This window comes from Pezoporus flaviventris, unplaced genomic scaffold (assembly GCF_033815535.1).
Source record: "Pezoporus flaviventris isolate CSIRO_AGI_PZ_B2104156 unplaced genomic scaffold, CSIRO_AGI_Pfla_v1 ptg000063l, whole genome shotgun sequence".
In the NCBI taxonomy this organism is placed as follows: domain Eukaryota; kingdom Metazoa; phylum Chordata; class Aves; order Psittaciformes; family Psittacidae; genus Pezoporus; species Pezoporus flaviventris.
The window spans coordinates 11,505,452-11,526,601 of NW_026892611.1; the positions used below are offsets into that span (position 1 = coordinate 11,505,452).

General features: G+C 60.4%; 3 protein-coding genes across 5 annotated transcripts; 1 reads left to right on the forward strand and 2 right to left on the reverse strand.

Moving 5' to 3' along the window:
* Positions 1 to 263: 263 nt before the first annotated feature.
* POM121C (POM121 transmembrane nucleoporin C) lies at positions 264 to 11,726 on the reverse strand. Of its 2 annotated transcripts, none has more exons than XM_061470612.1 (13): positions 11,444 to 11,726; positions 11,188 to 11,367; positions 10,774 to 10,932; positions 8,918 to 8,998; positions 8,461 to 8,617; positions 7,784 to 7,872; positions 6,885 to 6,955; positions 6,034 to 6,158; positions 5,542 to 5,644; positions 5,117 to 5,275; positions 3,195 to 4,787; positions 2,341 to 2,469; positions 264 to 2,123 (listed from the first exon to the last, which is right to left on the reverse strand). In XM_061470612.1, the coding sequence occupies exons 1-13, from the start codon at positions 11,719 to 11,721 to the stop codon at positions 2,029 to 2,031; spliced, it is 3,219 nt and encodes a 1,072-aa protein (XP_061326596.1). In that variant the 5' UTR covers positions 11,722 to 11,726; the 3' UTR covers positions 264 to 2,028. The 2 variants fall into 2 exon arrangements, with proteins under 2 accessions (XP_061326596.1, XP_061326595.1); XM_061470611.1 differs by having other exon boundaries at positions 5,117 to 5,278.
* An 811-nt stretch (positions 11,727 to 12,537) lies between these two features.
* Positions 12,538 to 15,623, forward strand: LOC133278128 (28S rRNA (cytosine-C(5))-methyltransferase-like). 2 transcript variants are annotated; one of them, XM_061470625.1, is made up of 10 exons: positions 12,538 to 12,662; positions 12,735 to 12,857; positions 12,940 to 13,114; positions 13,195 to 13,303; positions 13,584 to 13,722; positions 14,120 to 14,235; positions 14,499 to 14,677; positions 14,759 to 14,963; positions 15,036 to 15,188; positions 15,403 to 15,623. In XM_061470625.1, exons 1-10 carry the CDS (start codon positions 12,570 to 12,572, stop codon positions 15,521 to 15,523), a joined length of 1,413 nt encoding a protein of 470 aa, XP_061326609.1. In that variant the 5' UTR covers positions 12,538 to 12,569; the 3' UTR covers positions 15,524 to 15,623. The 2 variants fall into 2 exon arrangements, with proteins under 2 accessions (XP_061326609.1, XP_061326610.1); XM_061470626.1 differs by having other exon boundaries at positions 12,543 to 12,662; positions 12,970 to 13,114.
* A 1,558-nt stretch (positions 15,624 to 17,181) lies between these two features.
* On the reverse strand, positions 17,182 to 20,862 carry LOC133278212 (coiled-coil domain-containing protein 183-like). Its single transcript, XM_061470737.1, has 11 exons — positions 20,755 to 20,862; positions 20,527 to 20,631; positions 20,225 to 20,347; positions 19,711 to 19,839; positions 19,510 to 19,570; positions 19,329 to 19,429; positions 18,978 to 19,042; positions 18,332 to 18,491; positions 17,922 to 18,191; positions 17,727 to 17,823; positions 17,182 to 17,291 (listed from the first exon to the last, which is right to left on the reverse strand). Exons 1-11 carry the CDS (start codon positions 20,860 to 20,862, stop codon positions 17,182 to 17,184), a joined length of 1,329 nt encoding a protein of 442 aa, XP_061326721.1.
* Positions 20,863 to 21,150: the final 288 nt, after the last annotated feature.

Below are 21,150 nucleotides of genomic sequence, written 5' to 3' on the forward strand. Positions count from 1 at the left end.
GGGACAGGAGGTCTGCTGGGGCATAGGACCTGCTCAGGGAGCTAAGGGAGGACACTGATGGGTCCTGCAGTGCAAAGGGTCCCACGGGACTCTGCTCGAGGAGGAAAACAAGTGAAATAAAAATAAATAGGAATAATAGTATGAACGAGTATTGTTGAACCCCACAGGTGTAGTTGAACAGTGGGAGCAAGTACCCACAAGCAGAATGTGCAGTGAAGTAGCACCATGTGCTCTGGCCCAGGAATCAAACTTGGGCAAGCAGGTGTGAACATCGTCTGTTTATTTTAAATGGGGGACATAAAAAGCATGGGGAAAAAAAATTGCACATTCACAGTAAAACAAGAGCAAAGCAAAACAATAGTAGTACAATAGCAGAACATTTCTAGAATAATAGAACAGTAAAAAATCCTCAACAGAAATGTCAGAACCGACACTTTGGTCCTGGTGGCCCAGAAAGCCCCTCACCATCAGAATGCTCTTCATCCTTGGAGAAGAACAAAAATAAACAAAACCTCTTTAGTCACATCCATGTACATACCAGTTTAGAAGGAAGGAGATGCTGTAACAGGCTGGGGAGTGCAGCAGAGTCCACGGTATGAAGCTGCCTTTCCCCGGCACAGCCAAGTCCCTTGGGCCGTGCTGGGCAGGGGCCAGCACATCTGAACACTACCAACAGTGCTCCGGGGTCTGCGCCCTCACTGAACCAAGCTTGAAGGAACTCAAAGGCAGTTGAGCTTAAATATAAAAATAAAGTTTTATTTCATTAAAAAACATTTAAATATTTGTATTTTTTCTGTAATTTAGTCTCCACCTGACACACACACTCACACGTCTCGGAGAATAAAGACCTGGCAGCAAAGCCCTCCTGGAGGTGGTGGGGACACCACAGGCAGGGGCTGCAGCTCTCGGGTGACCCCTGGCTCTGGCAGCCTCTGCCCCTCTCCCACTGAATGGCCCCAGGGGAGACAGCACCGCAGCTCCTGAGAGCTGGTAAACCCCAAAGGGGTGGGGATGAGCCACAGACGGAAAACAATTTGGATCTGGGGAGGATGCCCATCCGCTCTCGACTCCCCAGCTGGCTCCAGAGCACCCAAACACGGAGAGGGGAGAGACTGCCAGGGCTGGAGCACCCAGCCCTGGCTGCTTTCAGTCACCACAGCATGGGGACAAGCCCTTGCGCGAACAGCCACACAGTGATGCTGCTGCTAACACCCAATTAGCCAGGACATGTCCTCCAAAAAGGGATGGGTGCTCCCTGAAAGAATAAAACTCCCTACAGCAAATCCGGCATAACCAACATGCCGCCACGCACACGGATCAGTTCTTCCTCCAAACTTGATTCAATGAGCGCATGGGGACAGGAGCACAAATAAGCTAAACAAGAAAAGGGCTTTACACGAGTGGGACAGTGGGAGCAGTGAGGGCTGAGGGGGAAAAGATCCCCATCCCTGGCTGAGGTACCAGGGTGCGGTGCATCCTCAGCTGCAAGGGGCTGTCACCCCACTGTGGAGACTGGGCTGGTCACCCACGGCACCTGGGGGCCCAGGCCAGGATGGCACTAACCCCAGCTCCACTGCCGTGGGGAGGGCAACAAAGCAGAGCCCTGCGGAAGGAGTGTGTTCACCAGGCCCCCGTGGGGGGGGAAGATTTCAGACCTGGTGAAGACAGCATCCCTCAGGAGCCCAGAAAGCAGCCCCTCTGCAGCCATGGGGCTCTGCTGCCTGCCATGCCACATGGTGGGGGCTGGCTGGGGGTGCTCAGTGAGGAGAAGCACATGGGGAAAAGCTTACACCTAATGAAACATGGCAAAGCCAGGAAGGAAACATTGCAGATATGTACAGAGGTTCACCCAGCCTTGGCTGTGGAACTGTTCAAGTAAGAAGTTTTTGGCTCACCACCTCAGGCGCTGCCACCCAGCACGGTTTCTTGCTGGCAGCAGAGATGGAGCCTGGCCCCATCACTCCGCTCCCACCTTGGTGCTGCTCTGGACTGGAGCCCCCACGGGTGGGGGACCAGCAGCACTGGCCATTATTTTTTGCGGGTATGCTGTCTCCGTGCCTGTAGCCGCTGGCGAGCACCGGCCTTGGATCCTGCCCCGATGGAAAAGGCGGGGGCGGACGAACCTGAAAGCACAAAGGTTGCTCAGGTCTCTGCAGCCACCTTCCAAGCTGGCACAATCCCTATCCCAGTGGGAATGGAAGGTTTTGCATCCCCAGAGCCCAGCAGCCACCACCCAAGCTGGCTCCTATAGCACAGCTTGGCCCTTCCACCATCCCCCAGCCCAAGGGGACTACACGACCCATCAGCTCCTAAAGCCTGAAGCACTAACTCCCTCCCTACCAAAGGAAGTGCCAACTCCTCCAAAGCCTGAGGCAGGAGTGCTGGGAGTCCTGAAGGAAAGGCTGCTGCTTCCACTCCCCACTGCTCCTGGGACAGGTGTGCTTTGCCCAAAAGTAGGTGCAGGAGTTCCTGGAAAGCAAGATGCCACCATCAGCTGGGGTCAGCAAAGGAGGAAGAGCCTGGCTTTAGGAAGCTGGCAGCACCTGCAGGAGGCACAGCTCTGCCCCCAGGGGCTGGAGCACCGCAGTCCCCAAGATCAGCCTTTTCACCTAAGAAGCCCTTTTAATGCAAGAAGTGGCGCTCTTGTGGTAATCCCTGAGCTCTCCTGCCAGCAGGGCAGCACAGGAGGATTTGCAGACCAGGCAGGAACGAAGGTCTCTGTCTTTCTAGATCAAGGAATTACTCAGCATGGGGGTTTCAGCTCTCTGGGAGCTGAGCTGGCCCAGGGTGCATGCAAAGTGGTAGGGAAAGCCTCAGAGAGTGAGCAGGAATCGACTGCAACTCCTGTCTGGCAGCATTTGTACCTGCCAAGATGTTCCAAGTAGCTTTTATGCACTGGCAAGACCTTGGCTCCTGCACAGCACCTGCCTTGGCTTAGCACCCACAGGGGCCGAGGCATCCAGTGCATCCAGAGGGGGCAAGGAGTGACATTTCGGATTCCCCTCCACCCCCTGGGGCTGGGGCAACGAGTGAGGGAAGCACCTTCCCTTCACATGGCAAGGCTCTGCACAGCCCCAGCACCAGCCCTCAGGGCTGCTGAGCCTGGGCCGCTCAGCCAGGTCTGGCAGGAGAGCTGCTGCCTAAATCTAACCCTGCCCTTCACCCGTGCAGAAGCCCCGTCCGCCCCGACTCACCTCCAAACACAGGCTTGCTGTTGGGTGTGCTGGGCATGGTGAAGGCGAAGGGTGTGCTCTGACTCTGTGCACCCAGCGTGCTCTGCGCCAGGGAGGAGCCGAATGGTGTTGCTGCCAGGGCTGCCCCGCTCTGCCCAGCCCCAAAGCTGAAAGCTACAGCAGGGGAGCCGCTGCTCAGGGCTGGCGTGCCGACCCCAAAGGCACTGGTGGAGGGTCCTGGCTGGGTGGTCACTCCAAAGCTGAAAGCAGAAGGGGTGGTGCCAAAGATGGTGGCACCAGTGCTGCTGCTGCTCGTGGTCTGGGTGGTGGAACCAAAGCTGGCGGTGGTGGAGGTGGCTGTCCCAAAGGAGAAGACCGATGTGGTGGTCCCAAATGCCGCCTGGGTGCTGCTGGTACCGAAGGAGCCCTGGGTGCTGGCTGTGCCGAAGGCTGGCTGAGCACTGCTGCCGAATGTCGGCTGAGCAGCCAACTGGGCTGCAGGGGCTCCAAAGCTGAATGTGGGGGCAAAGCTGCTGGGGCCAGCAGCAGGCTGGCTGGTGGGCGGCTGGCTCGCAGCTGCGCCAGCGCAACTGCCAAAAGCTGAAGCAGGGGAGCCAAATGTCAGTGTCACCTGGCTTGTGGTGGCTGGGGTAGAAGAGGTCAGTGTGGTCCCACCAAATATGCTAAAGCCCGCAGTAGTGGCAGGAGCCATCAAGTTTGAAGGCACTTGGCCAAAGGCAGGGCCTCCTGGGATAGTGGTGGTGGCAGTGACTGTGGCTGGAGTCGGCTTTCCAAACTGGAGCGTGGACCCTGGGGTGGCGAAGCTGATTTCTGTGCTGGGAGCTGAGGTGGCAGGACCCCCAAACAGGAAGGGCTGTGACATGCTGGTGGCTGTGGCAGTGGCGATGGTCAGGCTGGTGGTGGGGCCAGTGGAGGTGGGTGCATTAACGCCAAAGCTGAAGACGGGTTTGATGGTGGCGTCTGTGAAGGAACTCTCTGTGGTGGCTGTCATAGCTGCCGTGGTGAAGATGACGTTAGGGAGACCTGTGAATCCTGCCAGGGTCGTTGTGGAGGCCGCAGGCACACCTGCACCCGAGGCCGGCTGCAGTGACGGTTGGAAGGCAAAAGGAGAGGTGCTTACTGAAGATGAAGCTGTGATGACACTGCCAAAGATGGGCTTGAACATGGTGGTGGTAGAGGGTGTTGAGGAAGGGCCTGAGCTCACAGGCATGGTGACGGTGGTGGAGACAACAGCGGCACAGGGGGCTGAGCTCTCACCAAAGATGGGTTTGAAGACAGCGGTTGTGGTAGGCACAGCAGTGCCTGCATTCATTGCCAGCTGGTTGGAGGGAGTGGTGTCTGGCGTCCCAAAAAGGATGCTTGGCTTTGGGAAGGAGGGAGGCTTGCTGGGAGTCTGGCCCAGCTCTGTGAATGCAGGAGGTGCTGTGCTGCTGGGGGCAACAGGAACAGTCAGGGCAGATGTGCTCAGCACAGGCACAGGCTTGGTGTCAGCAGAGGTGGCAGGCAGAGAACTCAACTCCAGCGACAGAGCCGGAGCAGGCAGCTGGGCAGCTGATGAAAGTGGCTGGGACACTACTGCAGCTCCAGTGGAGTCTGCAAACAAGGAGAGAACTTATTTAGGGACAGGGGTCATCTACAGAGAGATGGCTCTTCTGCCAAGCGCCCACACCTATGCCGCAAAGGCTCTGGAGAAAATCCACCCATGCCACAGACCTACCCTTGTACTGCAGCTCCCAACAGGACCGTGAGCTTGGTGTCCCCAAACATGCCCCCTCAAGACCCACCTGCCAGCTCTGCTGCCAACAGAGCATTTGAACAGGGAGTTTTGCCAACCACCTCCCACAGAGGCAGTGCACAGCTCCCACTGCGCCTCTCTTGCTCTGCCAAAGGCCCGCTCTGCTGACCCTCCTCCTCCTCCTTACCCGCAAGCATGGAAGCAGATGCAGAGCAGTGCGGCTGATTCACGCTGTCTGGGAGTGAGCTGGTGCTAGCTGGGGAAGGAGCAGGCCATGGTGAGGTCACAGTGCAAGCCAGTGGCCCAGACATGAGCATACCCTCTGCAGTGGTGCTGGGGACCTCATCTGCTGGGAGGGAGCACAAAATCAAGACCCACAACTTGCTGTATGGGACTACCCCTTAGCAGAGCCTCCCAGCAGGAACAGCTCACAGCTCCGGCCCTCGGGACCCTTGCCCATCACCCTGGGGACTGCACCACACACGAGGACCAGGGAGCACTGGCCCAGGAGCTTCCTCAGCTTGCGCTGCACGGACACCCCACTGCCCTGCCAGCCCATGCCACGGCTCTCTCCTCCTTGCTGTGCCCTTCACATTCCCACTCTGCCCTTACCCGGCTTAGGTCGCAAGAGTCGGTGCAACCGCTGCTGCGCTGCCTTCCTCTCCTCCTCTATGATCTCCTCCGTGATGGGGTAGCCCGGGTCAGGCGCAGGGGGCTGCCAAGAGAGAGCAGTAGCTTAGTTCCTTCTCAGGGAAGCCGGCAGAGCCGCTCTGAAGGAGGTGTGGAAGCAGGCTGGCTCCAGAGCCGGGAAGCCGTGGTTCTGCCGCAGCCACCGCAGAGCTCTGGTCCCCATTCGTTTTGGCCCCCAGCTTGGCGCTGAGGGCACAGCACCCTTGCCCAGCCAGTACCTGCTCCAGCAGCGGGCAGCAGTCACGCACAGCCACCACGCACCGGGGCAGGGGAGAGCCTCACTTCCCACTCAGCCAAGGACGAGACCTCCTGCCCCAAGGCAGGCAGGTCAGCCTGCCCCCAGCCCTGCACAAATTGCACTGGGCACATTCTGTCCCCAGACGAGGCCAAAGAGGCTGCGAGACGGCGACGTACCAGCACCAGTGGTTCATTATCCCAGGGCACCAGCAGGCAGATGCTCCTCCTGCGCGGTCTTCCGTTTCCCGGCGATGGTGGTGGGCTCGGGGACTGCCGCCGCTTCTCTTCAGCCCTCTCGACAGCTACAGGAGGAGACAAGTCAGGAGCAGCTCCCAGCAGGGGCGTTTGGCCTATACCGAGGGGTTGTCCCTTCTCACTCCTCTCCGGATGCCCGTCTTGGAGGGCAGAGCCAGGGACACGGCCTTAAGCCGCGGACAAGGTTGCGATACCCTGGGGCAGCAGCTGGCCACAAGAGATCCACGGGGAAGCTGTCACAAGAGCCCGCTGGGGCTCCACGGGCCAGCGGCCCCATCCCACCTCCACAGACGTTCCTTGCCCGCTGCCCACCCGAACCACAAACCACACAAACTGCCAGACGTGGCCACATCTCGCACTGTGCCACAGGACCCTAGCCACAATGGGCACACGAAATTTCCGTTCTCTTTTAGCTGAGGAAGTGTTGGAACGAGTTCAGCCTGGAATTTCAGCAGGGTGCTACTCGTACTGCAGCAGATCTTGCTCTTGAGGCTGACACCTGGACCATACTGGCATGGAGGCTGGTGTTCCCCTTTGCAGACCAGCCCCCAAGTTATCTGTCAGTGTCCCCCAATTAACATCAGGAAAACCCTTTAGGGCAGTCGCTGAGGCCAGCAGAAACGCCACTGCCTCAGCACCAGCACGTTCCTCCTTTCCAGGGGACACTTCAAGCTCGTCCCACCTGCAGACCTGAGCTACCTCGTGTCCCGCTGCTGGCCCGCACCAGTGGCCCACCCAACTGTGGCACAGAGCTGGGCCCCACCTACACTCACCTTCCTCCATCTGCACAGCCTTGTCCAATTTTACTGGAGTGCAACTCTTGGAATGCCGCATCTCCCGTTCCCTGCGCAAGTGGGAGACTCAGTTAGGGTCAGCCCCATGATTGGCCCCCTCCCCTGGGAGCAGGACGAGACCCAACACGCCAAGGACTCCCACAGGCATCCCTGCTGTGTTTCTTTGCTGTCTTTGCCAAACAGCAGAGCTCACGGCAACAGCCTTGAGTCACCACAGAAGCCTGAGAGTGGCTCCAGGCAGAGGAGCTGCTCCTCTCCCCTACCCAGGGGGCCGGCTCGGGCATCCTCAGGGCAGCAGCCAGGGATCCCGGGTGGGAGCCACTGCCAGTTGCAGGGCCTTGGCTTGGAGCCATCCTGTCAGCAGGGCAGCTGCTATGTCGCTTTTAGTGAGGACAAGGTCAGGTCCTTCTCTGAGCCAGGAGAGAGGAGAACAAGGGCCTGCATGCCCAGGTGGGCACTACATTTACAGCCCTCCTGGAGCTCCCATGAATTGCTTTTGAGGAGATGGCAAAAATCGGGGGCTGCCTCTTTGCAGCATTTTGGCAACCAGCCAGACCCAGGACATGCCAACACCACACAGCAATGTCACTGCTGCAGCAATCTGGGCCCTTCAAGCTCTAATCCAGCCTGGGAGCAGGGCAGGGATGGTGCAGGTCAGCGCTGCCGCCAGGACCACAGTGGAACAAGGCTGCAGGAATGCTGATGGACACAATAGGGCTTCCCCACAGCTGGGTGACCCAGCAGCTGTGTCTCAAGGCCTGGAGTGTCATGGCTTCACTGGAGAGCAGGACTTAGGTACTAGGATAGCTGGAAAGGTAACTGCTTTCTTCCCAGCTGGCATCAACAAGCAGGAGCTCGCCAGATGAGCAGTACATTACCTTCCCTTCTTAAGAGGCCACTCTGGCATCTCGCAGCAGGAGGATGCTGTGCTGGACTGTGGGGACACACTCAGACACCTTCTCTTCACCTGTAACAGAGAGACCAATAGTAACTGATTTGGTTCAGGGGAGCACAGACTCCTATTCTCCTGTTCACCACAGATAAATCCCATCTAGCAGGTGCTAGCTGCCAAGCCCAGAGCCTCTCTTGCTTCAATGCTGTTCAACTCCCCTCCAGAACGGCCATGGAGGCCAAAGTCTGAGCACCCCAAACTGAATCCACTCTGGGAGCAAGTGGCCTCCAGGCTCTTTATGGCTGAGGTGACGGAGACGAAAGATGCTGCTGGCCCAGCCAGAGCAAACCCTACTGATCCACCCTGGAGAAAACCTTTCCCTGCACAGCTGCAGAGCCCTAATAGCCATGACTAAGCCATCATGTAATGGCACAATCAGCCATTACAGCTCAGCAGGTGCTGAAGAGACCCACGTCAAAGTGGGAACACAGGGATCCCACACGTGCTGCTGCCTCCAGCTGAAAAGGTGTCCGCACAGCAAAGAGATTTTGTCTTTCCTTTTCCTCTGGATGTATCCCCCAGCAGACTGGCCGGGGCACAGCGCGGAGGGGAAAAGAGCTGCACGCTGGGCTCCAGGGCTGCCTTAGGCAGGACATTTCCTACCTGTGGGAGTCCCCGGCTTGAGCTGTAAGAGCTGGCGATTGCATTGCGCTCAGAACCTGGGATGCCTGCCGTGTATGTTTTGCTGGGAGAAGAGATGTTCGATTTTGAGCACTCCTCTGGGTGGTGCGAGTCAAGGTCCCTCTTCATAGCCTCAGGCCTAGAGGAGGTTAAAGATTTCATGAGTTCCCCACAGGTCCTTTCAATGTAGGGTGAGTGGAGGAAAGCAACCCCACTCCTCCTTACATTGCAGGACTCAGAAACAAGCCTCAGCAGCAGCACAGCCTTTAGAGCCACCACCTGTGCTCAGGGTGACAGACCAAAGGCACGGCCACAGGCTCTCATGATCTCCCCAAAGCTGGGCTCCCCAAGACAAAGGCAAGCACCCTTCCCAGAACCTACAGGATTTTGGACTCCCCACTCCCAGTTCACAGAGTTGCTTTTGCCCTGAAGTACTTACTTTGGTACAAGAGAGGCAGGGGCACCGTTTGCTTCTGGTGTCTTTATAGCCAACTGCCCACTTTCACTGCTGCCACAGCGCCTGCAGGAGAGAGGGCATAAGTCAGTGGTAACATGGAGGGCTCCCAGCCCAGGGCGAGGACCCTTTTCCAGGCAGGCTCAGCACCGGAAAGCACAAAACTTGCTTTTTTCCTGCCACCCAATACCCAGGACAGAGTTTTCCCTCATCTGCATCCTTCTGCAGGTTCTTTCTCCACCTGGTCCTGTCCTCACTGCCTCCTTCTAAGCACCAGCACCTGCACCAGCTGCCTGCTGGTCAAATCCATTATTTGAAACCAAAATATTTCAGAGAGACTCAGCAGCCTGTTTCTGGAAGAGACCTGACCTCTGAAACTCATATCTCTGACTTCTTCCTAAATAGTGCCCCAGAATGTTGGGAGTAAGAAATGGATCCCCTTCCTACCATGACTCAGTCAAGAGCTGAAGTCTGAAAGTCCTACAGCAAACCTCCTGTGAAGCTGGGCTGGAGGTTCATGATCCGCCTTGTCACTTAGCCCATGTGCTTCCCTGGAGCTCTGAGCATGCTGGTCCAGCGCATGGGCGATCCTGAGCTCACCAGGTGACCTTGTCTTCTTTCTGCCCTCAAAGGTTGCAGGATTTGCTGCCTAAAATCATTTGGCATGCTTGCCAGACATTAATGCCTTCAAACTGGATTTTGTGGCACAGCTGTGCACTGGCACATTGAAAGAAATCAAATAAAAAAAACCCAAGCTTATGCTGTCTGTGCACCCATCCTGTTGCTGTCCTGCTCGGCTCCTGCAGGCTGCAGATTCACCAAGCCAAGGGTTCAAGGGCAGAGGGAAGCTCGGCAGTGGCAGACAGAAGGGCAGGCCCTGCCTTGCAGGAGCCCCGTGAACCACCACTCGTCCCACTGCGCTCTCTGGGCCACCTCTAGCAGCAGCCCCAGTGCAGCATGCAGCACAATGCACCAGGTACTGCCCAAGCCACTCTTCTGCAGTTTCTCCTGCAGTTCCTCTTCTCCAGCCCAGGCAGGCAGCTGCAGCATACAAGGAGCACAAGGTAAACAGCCTTCATATCCACAAGGATTAAAACCAGGAGGGGAGAATGGTGAGGCAGCAACATGCCTGGGCAGAGAGAAAGGCTCCATACACCTTGGCACCCAGGATTTACACCTCGTTCTTCCCAGAGCACTGGGAAAGACACTGAGCCCTTATTACTTTGAGTTCAGAGCTGAAAGCCACTGATCTGGACTAACAAAAGCAGAAGATAGTCTTTCACTTTTGTGTTTGTACCTCCTTTTGCTAGCTACAGCACACAGAGGAAGTGCATGGCTTGCTTAAAGGGCACTGCTTCCACCTGGGGAGGTAAGGCTCGGGGATCCTGTCACTCCTGGAAGCCTGGGTCTAACTGAAGGATAGAGATGATGAGCCTGCAGGGCATCCCAGCATTTCCCACCACGCTTCCCCAGTCTGTGAATCCTTGTGATGACAGAAGCCACTTCCCCCACCAGCTCAAGTACAGCCAAGCTTACCCAAACCACATCCCAGCCTTTTCCACCCTCAGCAATGAAAGGAAACACACCTGACCCACAAGCATGCCCAGACAAAACCCTAAACCACATTCCGTTAATCTCAAGGGCAAAACAAAGTCCAGGAGAACTTCCCAACACAGCCCAGAGGCCCAGGTGATGGGATGGCTGTGCTTCCCTCCCCAGTTCACTTTCAGCAGCATTTTGCCACCCACTCCTGGTCACATCCCGTTTGCCACCACTGAACCACTAGCCCCATTTAGACCTTCCCAACTCACTGGCAGCGACCTGGACTGTTGGCTCATTACCTCCTCTTGTTCTCATGATCACTTCCCAAAGCCTGGTTGTCCTCCTGCTGCAAGGGCCTCTTCCTGCACTCCTTGATGGCACTGAGCACCGTCTCTTTGGCGCAGGGGTCTGGGCTGCTTTTGTCCTGGAAGTTCCTAGCTAAGATTTGTTGTGTCAAGCTGTGGGTCAAAGCAAGGCAGTGCAGGGCATTAGGCGAGCTACGATCCACAAAGCGAGATCCCCCACCAGGGCCCGGTTTCTCCCCCATAAAGGGGGCCGGGATCCTCTTGCAGCCTCCCCGGGGGGTTGGGGTCTCACACCACGGGCTGCCGCCCCCGGGGAGCTGCTGCAGGACCAAGGGGCCCAAGTCCAGATCCCCCCTGTTCGGTCCCATCAAGGTGAAGTTCTCCCGGCGCTGCCCTCCCCGTACTCACGCAGGAGAGTGAGACAGGCCGGCAACCTTAACAGTCACGGGGCTGCGGAGCGGGGCTGGGCGTCGGGCCCATGGCGAGCCCCTGGGCATCTGACTGTCCCAGCGTACCGGCAGGAAAACGGTCCCAGGGCTCCGGTCCGGTGGCAGCGGGTACCGGCGACGCACGGTCGGCGGCGGGGCCCTGCGGGGACACAACGGTCAGCGCCTCTGTTAGCGGCGGGAGGATCCGGCCCCGTCCTCCCCCCCCCAGCGCTCACTCGAGGTAGTAGCGGCGGGACACGGTGCTCTCAGCACGGACGGTGCCCGCGGCCGGGCAGCCGTTAGCGGCAGATTTGCCGTACGGGCGCCGTGCGGGAGGGTGCTGGGCGGGCAAGCGCGGGGCGTGCGGGCCGGGCCGCAGGGCACACCAGGCTCCCGCCGCGCCCAGCGCCGCGCCCAGCAGCGATCCCTGCAGCACCAGGCAGGCCAAGGCCACGGTCAGCGCCACTGCCAGCGCCGGCAGCCAGCGGCCCGCGCGCGGGCCCGGCACCGCCATCCCTAACGAGCGCCGCGGTAAGGGCCGCCGGCCCGGAATGCACCGCGGGAGCCGCGCGCGGTGGGGCGGGGCCACTGCGGGGTAGGCGGGGCCGGAACCTGCCGCTTCCTGGAGGCCGCGCTCTGTGCCACCCGCGGCCTTGTGCCGTCCGCGGGATGCTGCTGCCCGGTACCTGCAGCTTCCACAGCCCTGCTCTGTGCTGCCGGGCACCATGGCAGGGACGACCACATAGAACACGATTCCCCTGCCAGGAGCAAAAGGGACCTTAAAGCTCATCCAGTTCTAACCCCTGCCACGGGCACGGACACCTTCCACTAGAGCAGCTTGCTCCAAGTCCGTGTGTCCAACCTGGCCTTGAACACTGCCAGGGATGGGGCAGCCACAGCTTCTCTGGGCACCCTGTGCCAGCGCCTCAGCACCCTCACAGGGAAGAGCTTCTGCCTAAGAGCTCATCTCAGTCTCCCCTCTGGCAGGTGAAAGCCATTCCCCTTGGCCTGTCCCTCCATCCCTTGTCCAAAGCCCGTCTCCAGCTTTCCTGCAGCCCCTTCAGGCACTGGAGCTGCTCTCAGGTCTCCCCTTCAGGAGCCTTCTCTTGTCCAGGCTGACCCGACCCAGCCCAGCTCTCTCAGCCTGGCTCCAGAGCAGAGCTGCTCCAGCCCTCACAGCAGCTCCGTGGCCTCCTCTGGGCTCCCCCGAGCTCCCCGTCCCTCTCTCTCCGCGCTCAGTTTCTCTCCCGGCGGCGCGAAGACCCCGGAAGTCCCCGCCCGCCTCCTGCCCGTCCTTGCCCGCTGCCGGGCGGGACGCGGCACCGCCGGAAGTGGCCTGTGCGCAGGCGGGCGGCGGGAGCCATGGCGCTGTACAGCGCGGCCGCCGCCGTCCTGGAGGGGCTGGAGCGCGGCGCCGGCGGCGTCAAGGCGCTGGTGTACCACAGCCGGTTCCCGGTGCGCGGGGCGAGGGGCGGGGGGCGAGGGGCGGGCCCGGGCCGTGACCCCTGACCCCTGACCGCCCCGCAGCACGTCCGGCAGCTGTACGCGCTGGTGTCCGAGACGCTCCGCTACTCGCCGGTGCTGGAGGAGCTGCTGGCCGGCGCCGCGCTGCTGCAGGCCGAGAAGAAGTTGTCCCCGCAGCTGGCGAAGGTGAGCGGGGCCGGGGGTGGCGGCGGCGGCGGCGGCGGCGGGTCCCGGGGCGGCGGGTCCCGGCTCAGCCTCGTCCCCGCAGGTGCTGGTGTACGACCTGCTCTTCGGCAAGGGCTTGAAGTGCGGGGGCCGCTGGAAGGCGCTGGCCCGGCGGCACCGGGCCCGGCTGGAGGCCGAGCTGGCCCGCCTGAAGGTGCGGCGGAAGGTGAGCCGCAACGAGGACCTCCTGGCCCCGGCGCAGGCAGCCGGCCCCGGCGGTGAGTGTGCCTCTGGGCGCGGTGGTGTCCCTGTGGTGGCGGCGGTGGGTGGCCGTGTGCGACCCGGGCGACTCCCCCAGCTTCCCAGATACCGCGCTACGTCCGGGTCAACACCCTGAAGACACGCGTGGACGACGTGGTTGACTTCTTCAAGCGTGAGGGCTACTCCTACCTGGGCAAGGCAGCCAGGTAAGCGTTGCTTCCTGCTGCCCCACCTTATCTGGGGCGTCAGCGAGCAACAGGGGCTTGGGATGAGGTCCTGTGGGTCAAGGGGTCGTCGGTCTCGGTGCTCAGGGTGCCTGGGTTGGGGTGTCCCCACTCCTGCGTTCTGCCCTTCCGTGCGCTGCCTGGCACTGAAGGAGAGAGGAGACGTGGGACAAAGAGGGTGTCAGCCTGGGCTCTGCAGAGCTCTGGTGCGGGCAGGATGAGGCAGGCCTGCGTGTTCATCATCCCTGTGCCTCGTGGGCAGTGTGGAAGAACTGAGGGCCCTCTCCGGGAAGAAATTCCTGTTGGACCTTCACCTCCCGGAGCTGCTGGTTTTCCCTCCGCAGACAGACTTCCATGAGAACCTGCTGTATACTTCAGGACACATCATTCTGCAGGACAAGGTGGGGAGCTGGTGGCAGGAGGCTGCAGGGCTGGGGAATCCCCTGACATGGGTGGAGGGAAAACTTCTTTCCCCATGCCAAGGGCTATGCTCATGCTTTACTGCAGCAGAGAGCACGAATGCAGCCAGCAGCTCTGGGGCTGCCCTGTGGCTCTGCTTCCATCACATGTACGGATGGGGGTATTGCTGTGAACCGGGCTGTAACCCCCAGGAGGAGCCGGCACCAGCTCTGGGAGCAGTGGGAGGTTGCGGCCAGGCAGAGGCTCCTGGCAGTGGGTGCTGGTGGACTTGTCCCCTGCTGCTGTGGCTGCCTGTGGCCCTGCAGCATCAGCCATGGCTGAGGAGGGGCAGGGGCTGCTTCTTGCCCGCTCTGCTCACAGGGCTTTGTCCTCCTGCAGGCCAGCTGCCTCCCCGCCTTCCTTCTCAGCCCCGCTGCTGGCTCCCACGTCATCGATGCCTGCGCTGCGCCTGGGAACAAGACCAGCCACCTGGCAGCCATCCTGAAGAACAAGGGGTGAGGGCAGGGCTGTGTGGTGCTGGCTTTTCCCTGGGTAGGCTGGTGGCTTGGGAAGGGTGCAGGAGGATGTGGGATCACACAGGGGTTCACTTTGCAGCCCCTGCTCCCTCTCCCTGCCCAAGACCTGTCCCGGCTGGGGGAGCAGCTCCCAAGCACAGCCTGCCTGGCCGATGGCCGGTGTGTGATGCTGTGAGGGCAGCGTGTTCCTGAGGCCGTGCGGGATGTTTACACATCTCTTGGGCGCCGGGCTCTGCCTTCAGCCGGATCTTTGCCTTTGACGTGGACACCAAGCGCCTGGCCACCATGAACACCATGCTGATGCGTGCTGGCGTCACCGGTTTCCAGCTGGCGCAGCAGGACTTCCTGACGGTGGATCCCGGAGACCCCAAGTACAGCAAGGTGGCCTACATCCTGCTCGACCCGTCCTGCAGCGGCTCAGGTAACACGGGGGGCTTTGGCCGCCCACCCCTGGGTGGGCTGTGGGCGTGCAGGCCCCAGGTGATGGCTGCTCTCCCCGCAGGGATGGTGAACCGGGTGCCGATGGCAGAGGCTGCCCCAAGTGCCGAGCGGCTGCAGGCGCTGGCCGGCTTCCAGCGCAAGGTGCTGAGCCATGCCCTGAGTTTCCCAGCTCTGCAGCGCTTGGTCTACTCCACCTGCTCGCTGCACCAAGAGGAGAACGAGGACGTGGTTGGGGCTGTGCTGCAAGAGTGGGGCTCGGCCTTCAGGTGTGTCTGGTGTTGGGGGGATGCAGAGCAGGTGCTGTGGGGCCTGGCCCTGACCCTCGTCCCACACTGCAGGCTGGTGGACGCCTTCCCTTGCTGGCCCTGCCGAGGACTCGCTGCCTTCCCGGGGGCAGAGAGCTGCCTCCGTGCCTCTGCTGCCGACACCCTCACCCACGGCTTCTTTGTGGCTGTCCTGGAGCGGCGCGGGGACGGGGCCGCTGCCTCGAGGTGAGAGCGGGCCTGGGGGCTCTGTGGCCTCCAGCAGCTCCTGGGGGTCTGGGGACAGGCTCGGGCTGGTGGCACACATAGGCTGAGGGTGCTGCTGCGTTCCTGGCATGGGGAGGAAGAGGGAAGATGGAGGGGTCTGACTGCAGCATGAGGAGAGGGCAGGAGCCACAGTGCTGTGTTGAGTGGGTCTCAGGCCCTTTGCTCTTGTCCACAGCTCCCTGCCTGCGGCTGCTGATGACAGCCCGCAGCATGGCAAGGGAACAGAGCCAGGAGCAGCTCCCAGGAAGAGGAAGAGGAAAAAGCAGCGGGTAAAGGAGGGAAACGACCCTTTTTAGGACTGTGCAGTGCCCAGCTGGGGCTGGTGGGGATTGTCACCTTGCTGCCTGCCTGAGCTGTGGCACAGCCTCCCATCATTGGTAAAGTCAGCTGGGTTAAGGGTGTCTTTTACCATATTTTGTCCCAGAAACACTTACCCTGATGTGGGCTATCGTAGAAGCTTGTGACTGACTGTAGGGATGACCCAGAGCTGAGTTTCTCTCTCTCCCTGGTCTTTTGAAGTACGTTTGTGCAGCCTTGCCTGGGAACTGCCACTGCTGGAAGCAGAGGCAAAGTGGAATAAAACAAGCGAAATAAAAATAAATAGTAATAATAGTGCAAACAAATATTGTTCAACCCCTCAGGTATAGTTCAACAGTGGGAGCAAGTACCAGTAAGTGTAATGCTGGGAAGCAGCCCTGAGCCCTGCCCTGAGCGTCCCGGCTCTGCTTCGCTTGGTCTCCTTCAGCTGCGCCCTGCACTGGAAGAACGAGGACATGGTGGGCACCGTGCTGCAGGAGCAGGGTTCAGCCTTCAGGTGTGTCTGGCACGGGGGGGATGCTGGGCAGCATCCCAGCTGCCAGGGCTGCGCTGGCACCCGTGGCCCCTCAGGCACCTTGGTGGTCCCTGCCTGTGCCCTGTCCTGACAGTGTGCTGGTGCCTGGCAACATGCCCCCTTCCCCACAGCAACCGGCTGTCCCCTCACCTTGATAGTCTCTACCACCTGCAATTGGTGGTAGAACTCCTTCAGGCATTGTGAGAAGCCCCTGTCTCTGCCAGCTTCACACAGGGTGAAGGTGCTCTGCAGGAATTTCATCTTGGCATCCTGCTGGGCAGCCTCCTTGACACCCTGGGTATGAACAATTGTATTGCTCATCACTTTTGTTTTCTGTCCCCCTCCCCTTCCTCTGGGCTCCTCTCGGATCTCCCTGAGCCATTCCTCATGGATGCCAATGACCGCCCCACTGTGGTGGGGACAGTGTGCCCAGCTGGGGTCCAGACCCACTGCTCCTCAGTCCCTCAGCGCCGGGGAGTGGCGGTCCTCTCGCACAGGCCTCCTGCTGCCTCACCACCCCAGGGCTTCCTCCCATTCTGCTGCTGCCAATGCCCACATTCCACCCTAGCTTTTCCTTGGTTCCCTTCCATGTGGAGGGATGGAGTTTTGGGTGGCTGAGAAAGGGCAGGTTGGCGTGTCGGTGGGGCCTATCTGGTGCTCACCATGTGTAGGTGATGCCCAGCAAGAGCTTTTTGTCCTGGCACAGTTGTGGGAGGAGGCATAGGGTGTTTTAATTTTGGCTCTTCTATGCAGGCTATCCATGATGTAGTTCCTAGAAGTTCAGCTCACCCCCCTGGCTGTGGTAAGCACATGAGAACAGGACAGGGGCAGGAGATGGATGGGTGACAGTAAAGCACAGTGGCATTGCAGAAGAACGTGCCTGTTGGGCTCTTGGTTCTGGGAAGCTCCATTCCACGTGGTCACTGGCACATCATGCTCCTTCTGGAGCTTCCTTTCAAAACCACAGCTTGTGCTACGTTTTGGCAATAGAATCCCCACACCTGCAGTCACACAAAGCCCACCAAGCGCATCCGATGGAATGAAAAACGTCTCCTCTATTAACAGGAGGCAAAAGTGCACAACGGGTGCTCTGGGGCATCCCCAGGTCTCGGGGAGCAACCGCTACTTCCTCTTGCTTTTCTTCTTGCTTTCGATCAAGTCCAGCCCTTGCTTCTTGATGGCTTCTCTGGTGAGGACAAGGCCACTGTGGTTGTCAGGGATATCAAAATCGTCTGGAGGAGAGAGCGGAGAGGAGCGGGCTGGGGAGGGTCTGTGGGGCTGCCTCTGCTGTGCCTGTGTCCCCAGGAGGAGCCGGCAGCTCCCATAGGAGGAGGCCACTGGCAGAGCCAAGCCCTGGCTGTGAAGAAGATTCACAGCCAAGTGGTTCTGAAGACGAGGCTCTCCCCGCTTGCACCACAGCATCCCCCCTTGCTCCTGTGGTGCTTCTACGCTCCCCAAGCCACCATCTGCCTCCAGTCTCCCACATGCACACAGAAAACCAGCACTATGCTCAAAGGCCTGGAGCCAAGCGCGGTCAGCCCCAACGCCTGCAGCAACTCCTGGGTTGGGCTCTGCTGGGACAGTGGGAGATGGGCAAGGACAGCCAGAAATGCCAGGAGGCAGGGGCTGGCTGGGGCAGTTGCCGTGGGATGTGTCCCCTTTCCTACCTTGGAGCCCCACGCCCGTGTCCTCCAAGGAAACCTTCCGGTTCCGTGGATCGGCCATGAGGGTTTCCTCCAGCAGCTGCCTGACCTTCACAAAAGTCTGTGAAAGAGAGGCTGTGTTCATAGCTGAAGGGGAGGCGGGTGTTACAAGCAAAGGGGTGCCCAAGCTCCATGTGCCCCTGGTAGGGAACACCCCACAGAGCCCGGGGCCACCTGGGCCTGAGCTGCTCCGTGGCTCTTCCCTCGAGCACCTCCATCCTCCAGCTGGGAGGATGGCTTGGCACGGGCCACCCGGGAAAGCCTGTGCGGGTCCCCAAAGAGCGCAGCAGGGATGGAGCCGCCGTGCACCTCATCATCCTCGCTGTGGCTGGAGGGGGGCAGGTCAGCCACCCGCTGCACCAGGTACTGCAGCTTCTGCTCACACTGCCGGAGCTTCTCGTCCACTGCCATGGCCTTGACAGGATGCTCCTGGAGTCAGAGAGGGAACAGCCTTGGTGGGGAGAACGAGCCCCTTGGGGTGATGGTCGCTGCACCAAGTGTCACCACACGGTGCCGTTGCAGCACCAAGCAGAGCCTGGGCTCTGCTCAGCCCAGCGTTGGGCGGGTACCTGGCCAGGCACGGTGATGCCCCGCAGCCGGACGAAGAGGTTGTCAAGTGCGTTTTCAAAGTCCAGCAGCGTCTCCTGGCTCCTCAGCAGCTGGGCTCGCCCCTGTTCCAGCCGAGCCTCTTCCCGCTGCAGCCTCGTCCTCAGCTCCTCCACCAGCCCCCTGGAGCCAACCACGGTCACATCCATACAACGGCACAGGGGTGCAGACACCCCAAAGCTGTTGCAAAAGCTGCTGCCCAGCTTCTCCCCTGCCCCCAAGCGCAGAGCAGAGATGCTGCCTGCAACTCAACCCCACGCTGCTGCTGCTCCCACTTCCCATGCCAGGCAAGGAGCAAGGCTCCTCCTGCTGCCAGCGCAGGAGCTTTGCGTGCTCTGCCAGCACCAGAGCTGGGGCAGCACTCTGCTCAGAAAGCCTCCCAGTGCGGGAGGGGTGGGCAGCCGCAGGGTGACAAAGGAAGGGCTGCCCTCTTGGGACACCTGCCATGCACGTGTCCCCCTGCCCCTAAGGGTGCCGGCCCCTTTGGCATGAGTGTCCGGAGGCCAGCAGCACCTGCTTGTGTCTGGGGGCCGGCGAAACTTCAGCTCATCGCGCTGCATCTCCAGCTCCTTCACTGCCTTCTCCAGCTCCTGCTTCTTCTCCTTGCACCTTGTGAGGTACTGCTCCATTTCCAGCAGGGACTTCTGCTGTGCCTGGAGCCTGATGGGGATGTCCTGGCCGGGGAAGAGCACAGGGACTCAGCCCAGGGCACTCCTGCAGGGTACAGGATCTGGGCCGTGCTCCTGGGGAGGTTTCTGCACCAGGAACCACAGGAAGCACTGCAAGTTCATGGCGTGGAGCAAAGCAGTTCCAGCCCTGCCTGTACAAGAGGGGCCCTGGGGGGCTCTGGGGACAGAGGAGAGCAGATAACCCTGCCATGGAACAAGGTGAGCAGACAAGGCTCAGCTCCCTGGGGCTGGAGCAGCCCCAGCTTCTACCAGAGATGGCTTTTCACCTCACCCAGAGGCGGGAGCACTGCACCACATCCTTGGCCTCCTCTATCTTCTCCCTCACGTAGGCCTCCCGCTGCAGCTGGTACTTGGTGGCCTCCAGTTTGGCAGCTGCGGTGGAAAGGTTGTGGCAGGGAAGGATGCCTGCGGCTGCGCCTGCATCCCCCCCCTGCACCCTGACAGGCACTCACCCACCACTGGGTCCTCTGCGGGCAGGCTCAGGAAGTCCCTTCTGAGGTCATGCTTGGCTTGCTGCAAGGATGTTCATCGTCACCCCTGAGCTGCTGGCAGCCTGGGGGAGCTGGCCCTGCAGCCCCTCACCCATGGCAGGCTGGGCACTGATGCCCGCCCTATGCCGGCAACCCTGAATGTGCCGGGGCCCCCCAGCTCACCGTTTTCAGAGCCCTTTCTTTTGCTTCCTTGAGCCAGCCTCCGTCTCTGGGCTCTTTCTGAGCAGCCTGGGTGCGGAGCCTGAGCTCCCTCTCTGCAAGGACCTGGGTTTTCGTCCTGACCATGCGCTCCTGGAGCAGAGCAGAAGAGAAGTGGCTCCCAAAGCTCCAGCGGACCTCTGTGAGCTTCTAAGCCTGGCATGGCCAGCATCAAAAATGCCACCCCCTACCCCCTGTAAACAGCCTGGGAAGGAAAGTGAGCAAGGCCAGCTAGAGAATGGAGAACGCCACCTTCCCCGTGGCCAGGGCTTCAGGCAGCTGCCCCCAGCTCAGGGCAGCCCGGCCCAAGAGCCAGACACAGGAGGAGCTATGGAGGCATCTGGGTGCTGCGGGGAAGCCAAGCTCAGTCTTGCTTTTTCTTGAAGGAAGGAAGACTCAGCAGCACGGCCGTCTGGTGCCATGTGTGGGCTCTGGAGGGCAGGAAAGCACCCTGAGGTGCCCTGGACGATGGTCTCACCTCGGCTCCACGAGCAGCTCTGAGCCCACGCGAGGCCATGAGCTCCATGTCCTCCACCTCCCTATGCTGCAGCTCGGCCGTCTCACTCAGGAGGTCCAGGTGCAGAGGCAGGTGGGCCAGCTCCTGGGACACGGGGAGCCGGAGCCCACTGAGTCCCAGGGGTGCCCTGTGCTGGGACAGAAGGTGGAGGGGAGCAGGAGGACCTCCTGCAGGAGGGTGTCCCACCAGCACAGCCCCTTGGGCCCTTCAGTGCCTTTGCAGGGGGAGCGGGTGAGACAACGGCACGGTGAGGATGAGCTCACCTTCCTCAGGGCATCCCGCACCGCCACGTACAGGGCAGTCACCTTCTGCCCAGCGCGGACTTTTGTTTGCATCTTCTCTATGTTGCCCTCCAGGGTACGAACCACCTGGGGCAGAGAAGGTTGGAGACAAGGGGTGAGCCCATCTACTGAGACCAGTGCCCACCCAGGGGGGCAGGGTTGACTGAAACCCCCCACGGGTGCTGCCACCCCAGGGAGGGGCCCTGGCACCTGTGCCTGCTGCTGCTTTTCGGCCCTCTGGACATCCTGCAGCTGCTGCAGCCGCCTCTGCAGCCGCTCCTTGGCCCGGCTCCGCTGCTCCACCTGGTACAGCAGCATGTTGCATGTGTTCACCTGGCGATAGACTTCAGCCCGGAGCTTCTCCGTCTTGTTAGCTGGTGCAGCATTGTGTTTTGATTTTCAGCCTGGGAACAGTGCTGATAATACCGATGTTTTCAGTTGTTGACCAAGGACTTAGTGAGTCTCATGCTCTGCCAGGGAGGAGGAGAAACCAGGAGGAAGCAGAGACAGGACACCTGACCCAAGCTAGCCAAAGAGGTATTCCATACCACAGCGCGTCATGCCCGGGGGGGTAACTGGGAGTTACCCGGAAGGACACAGGGTCTT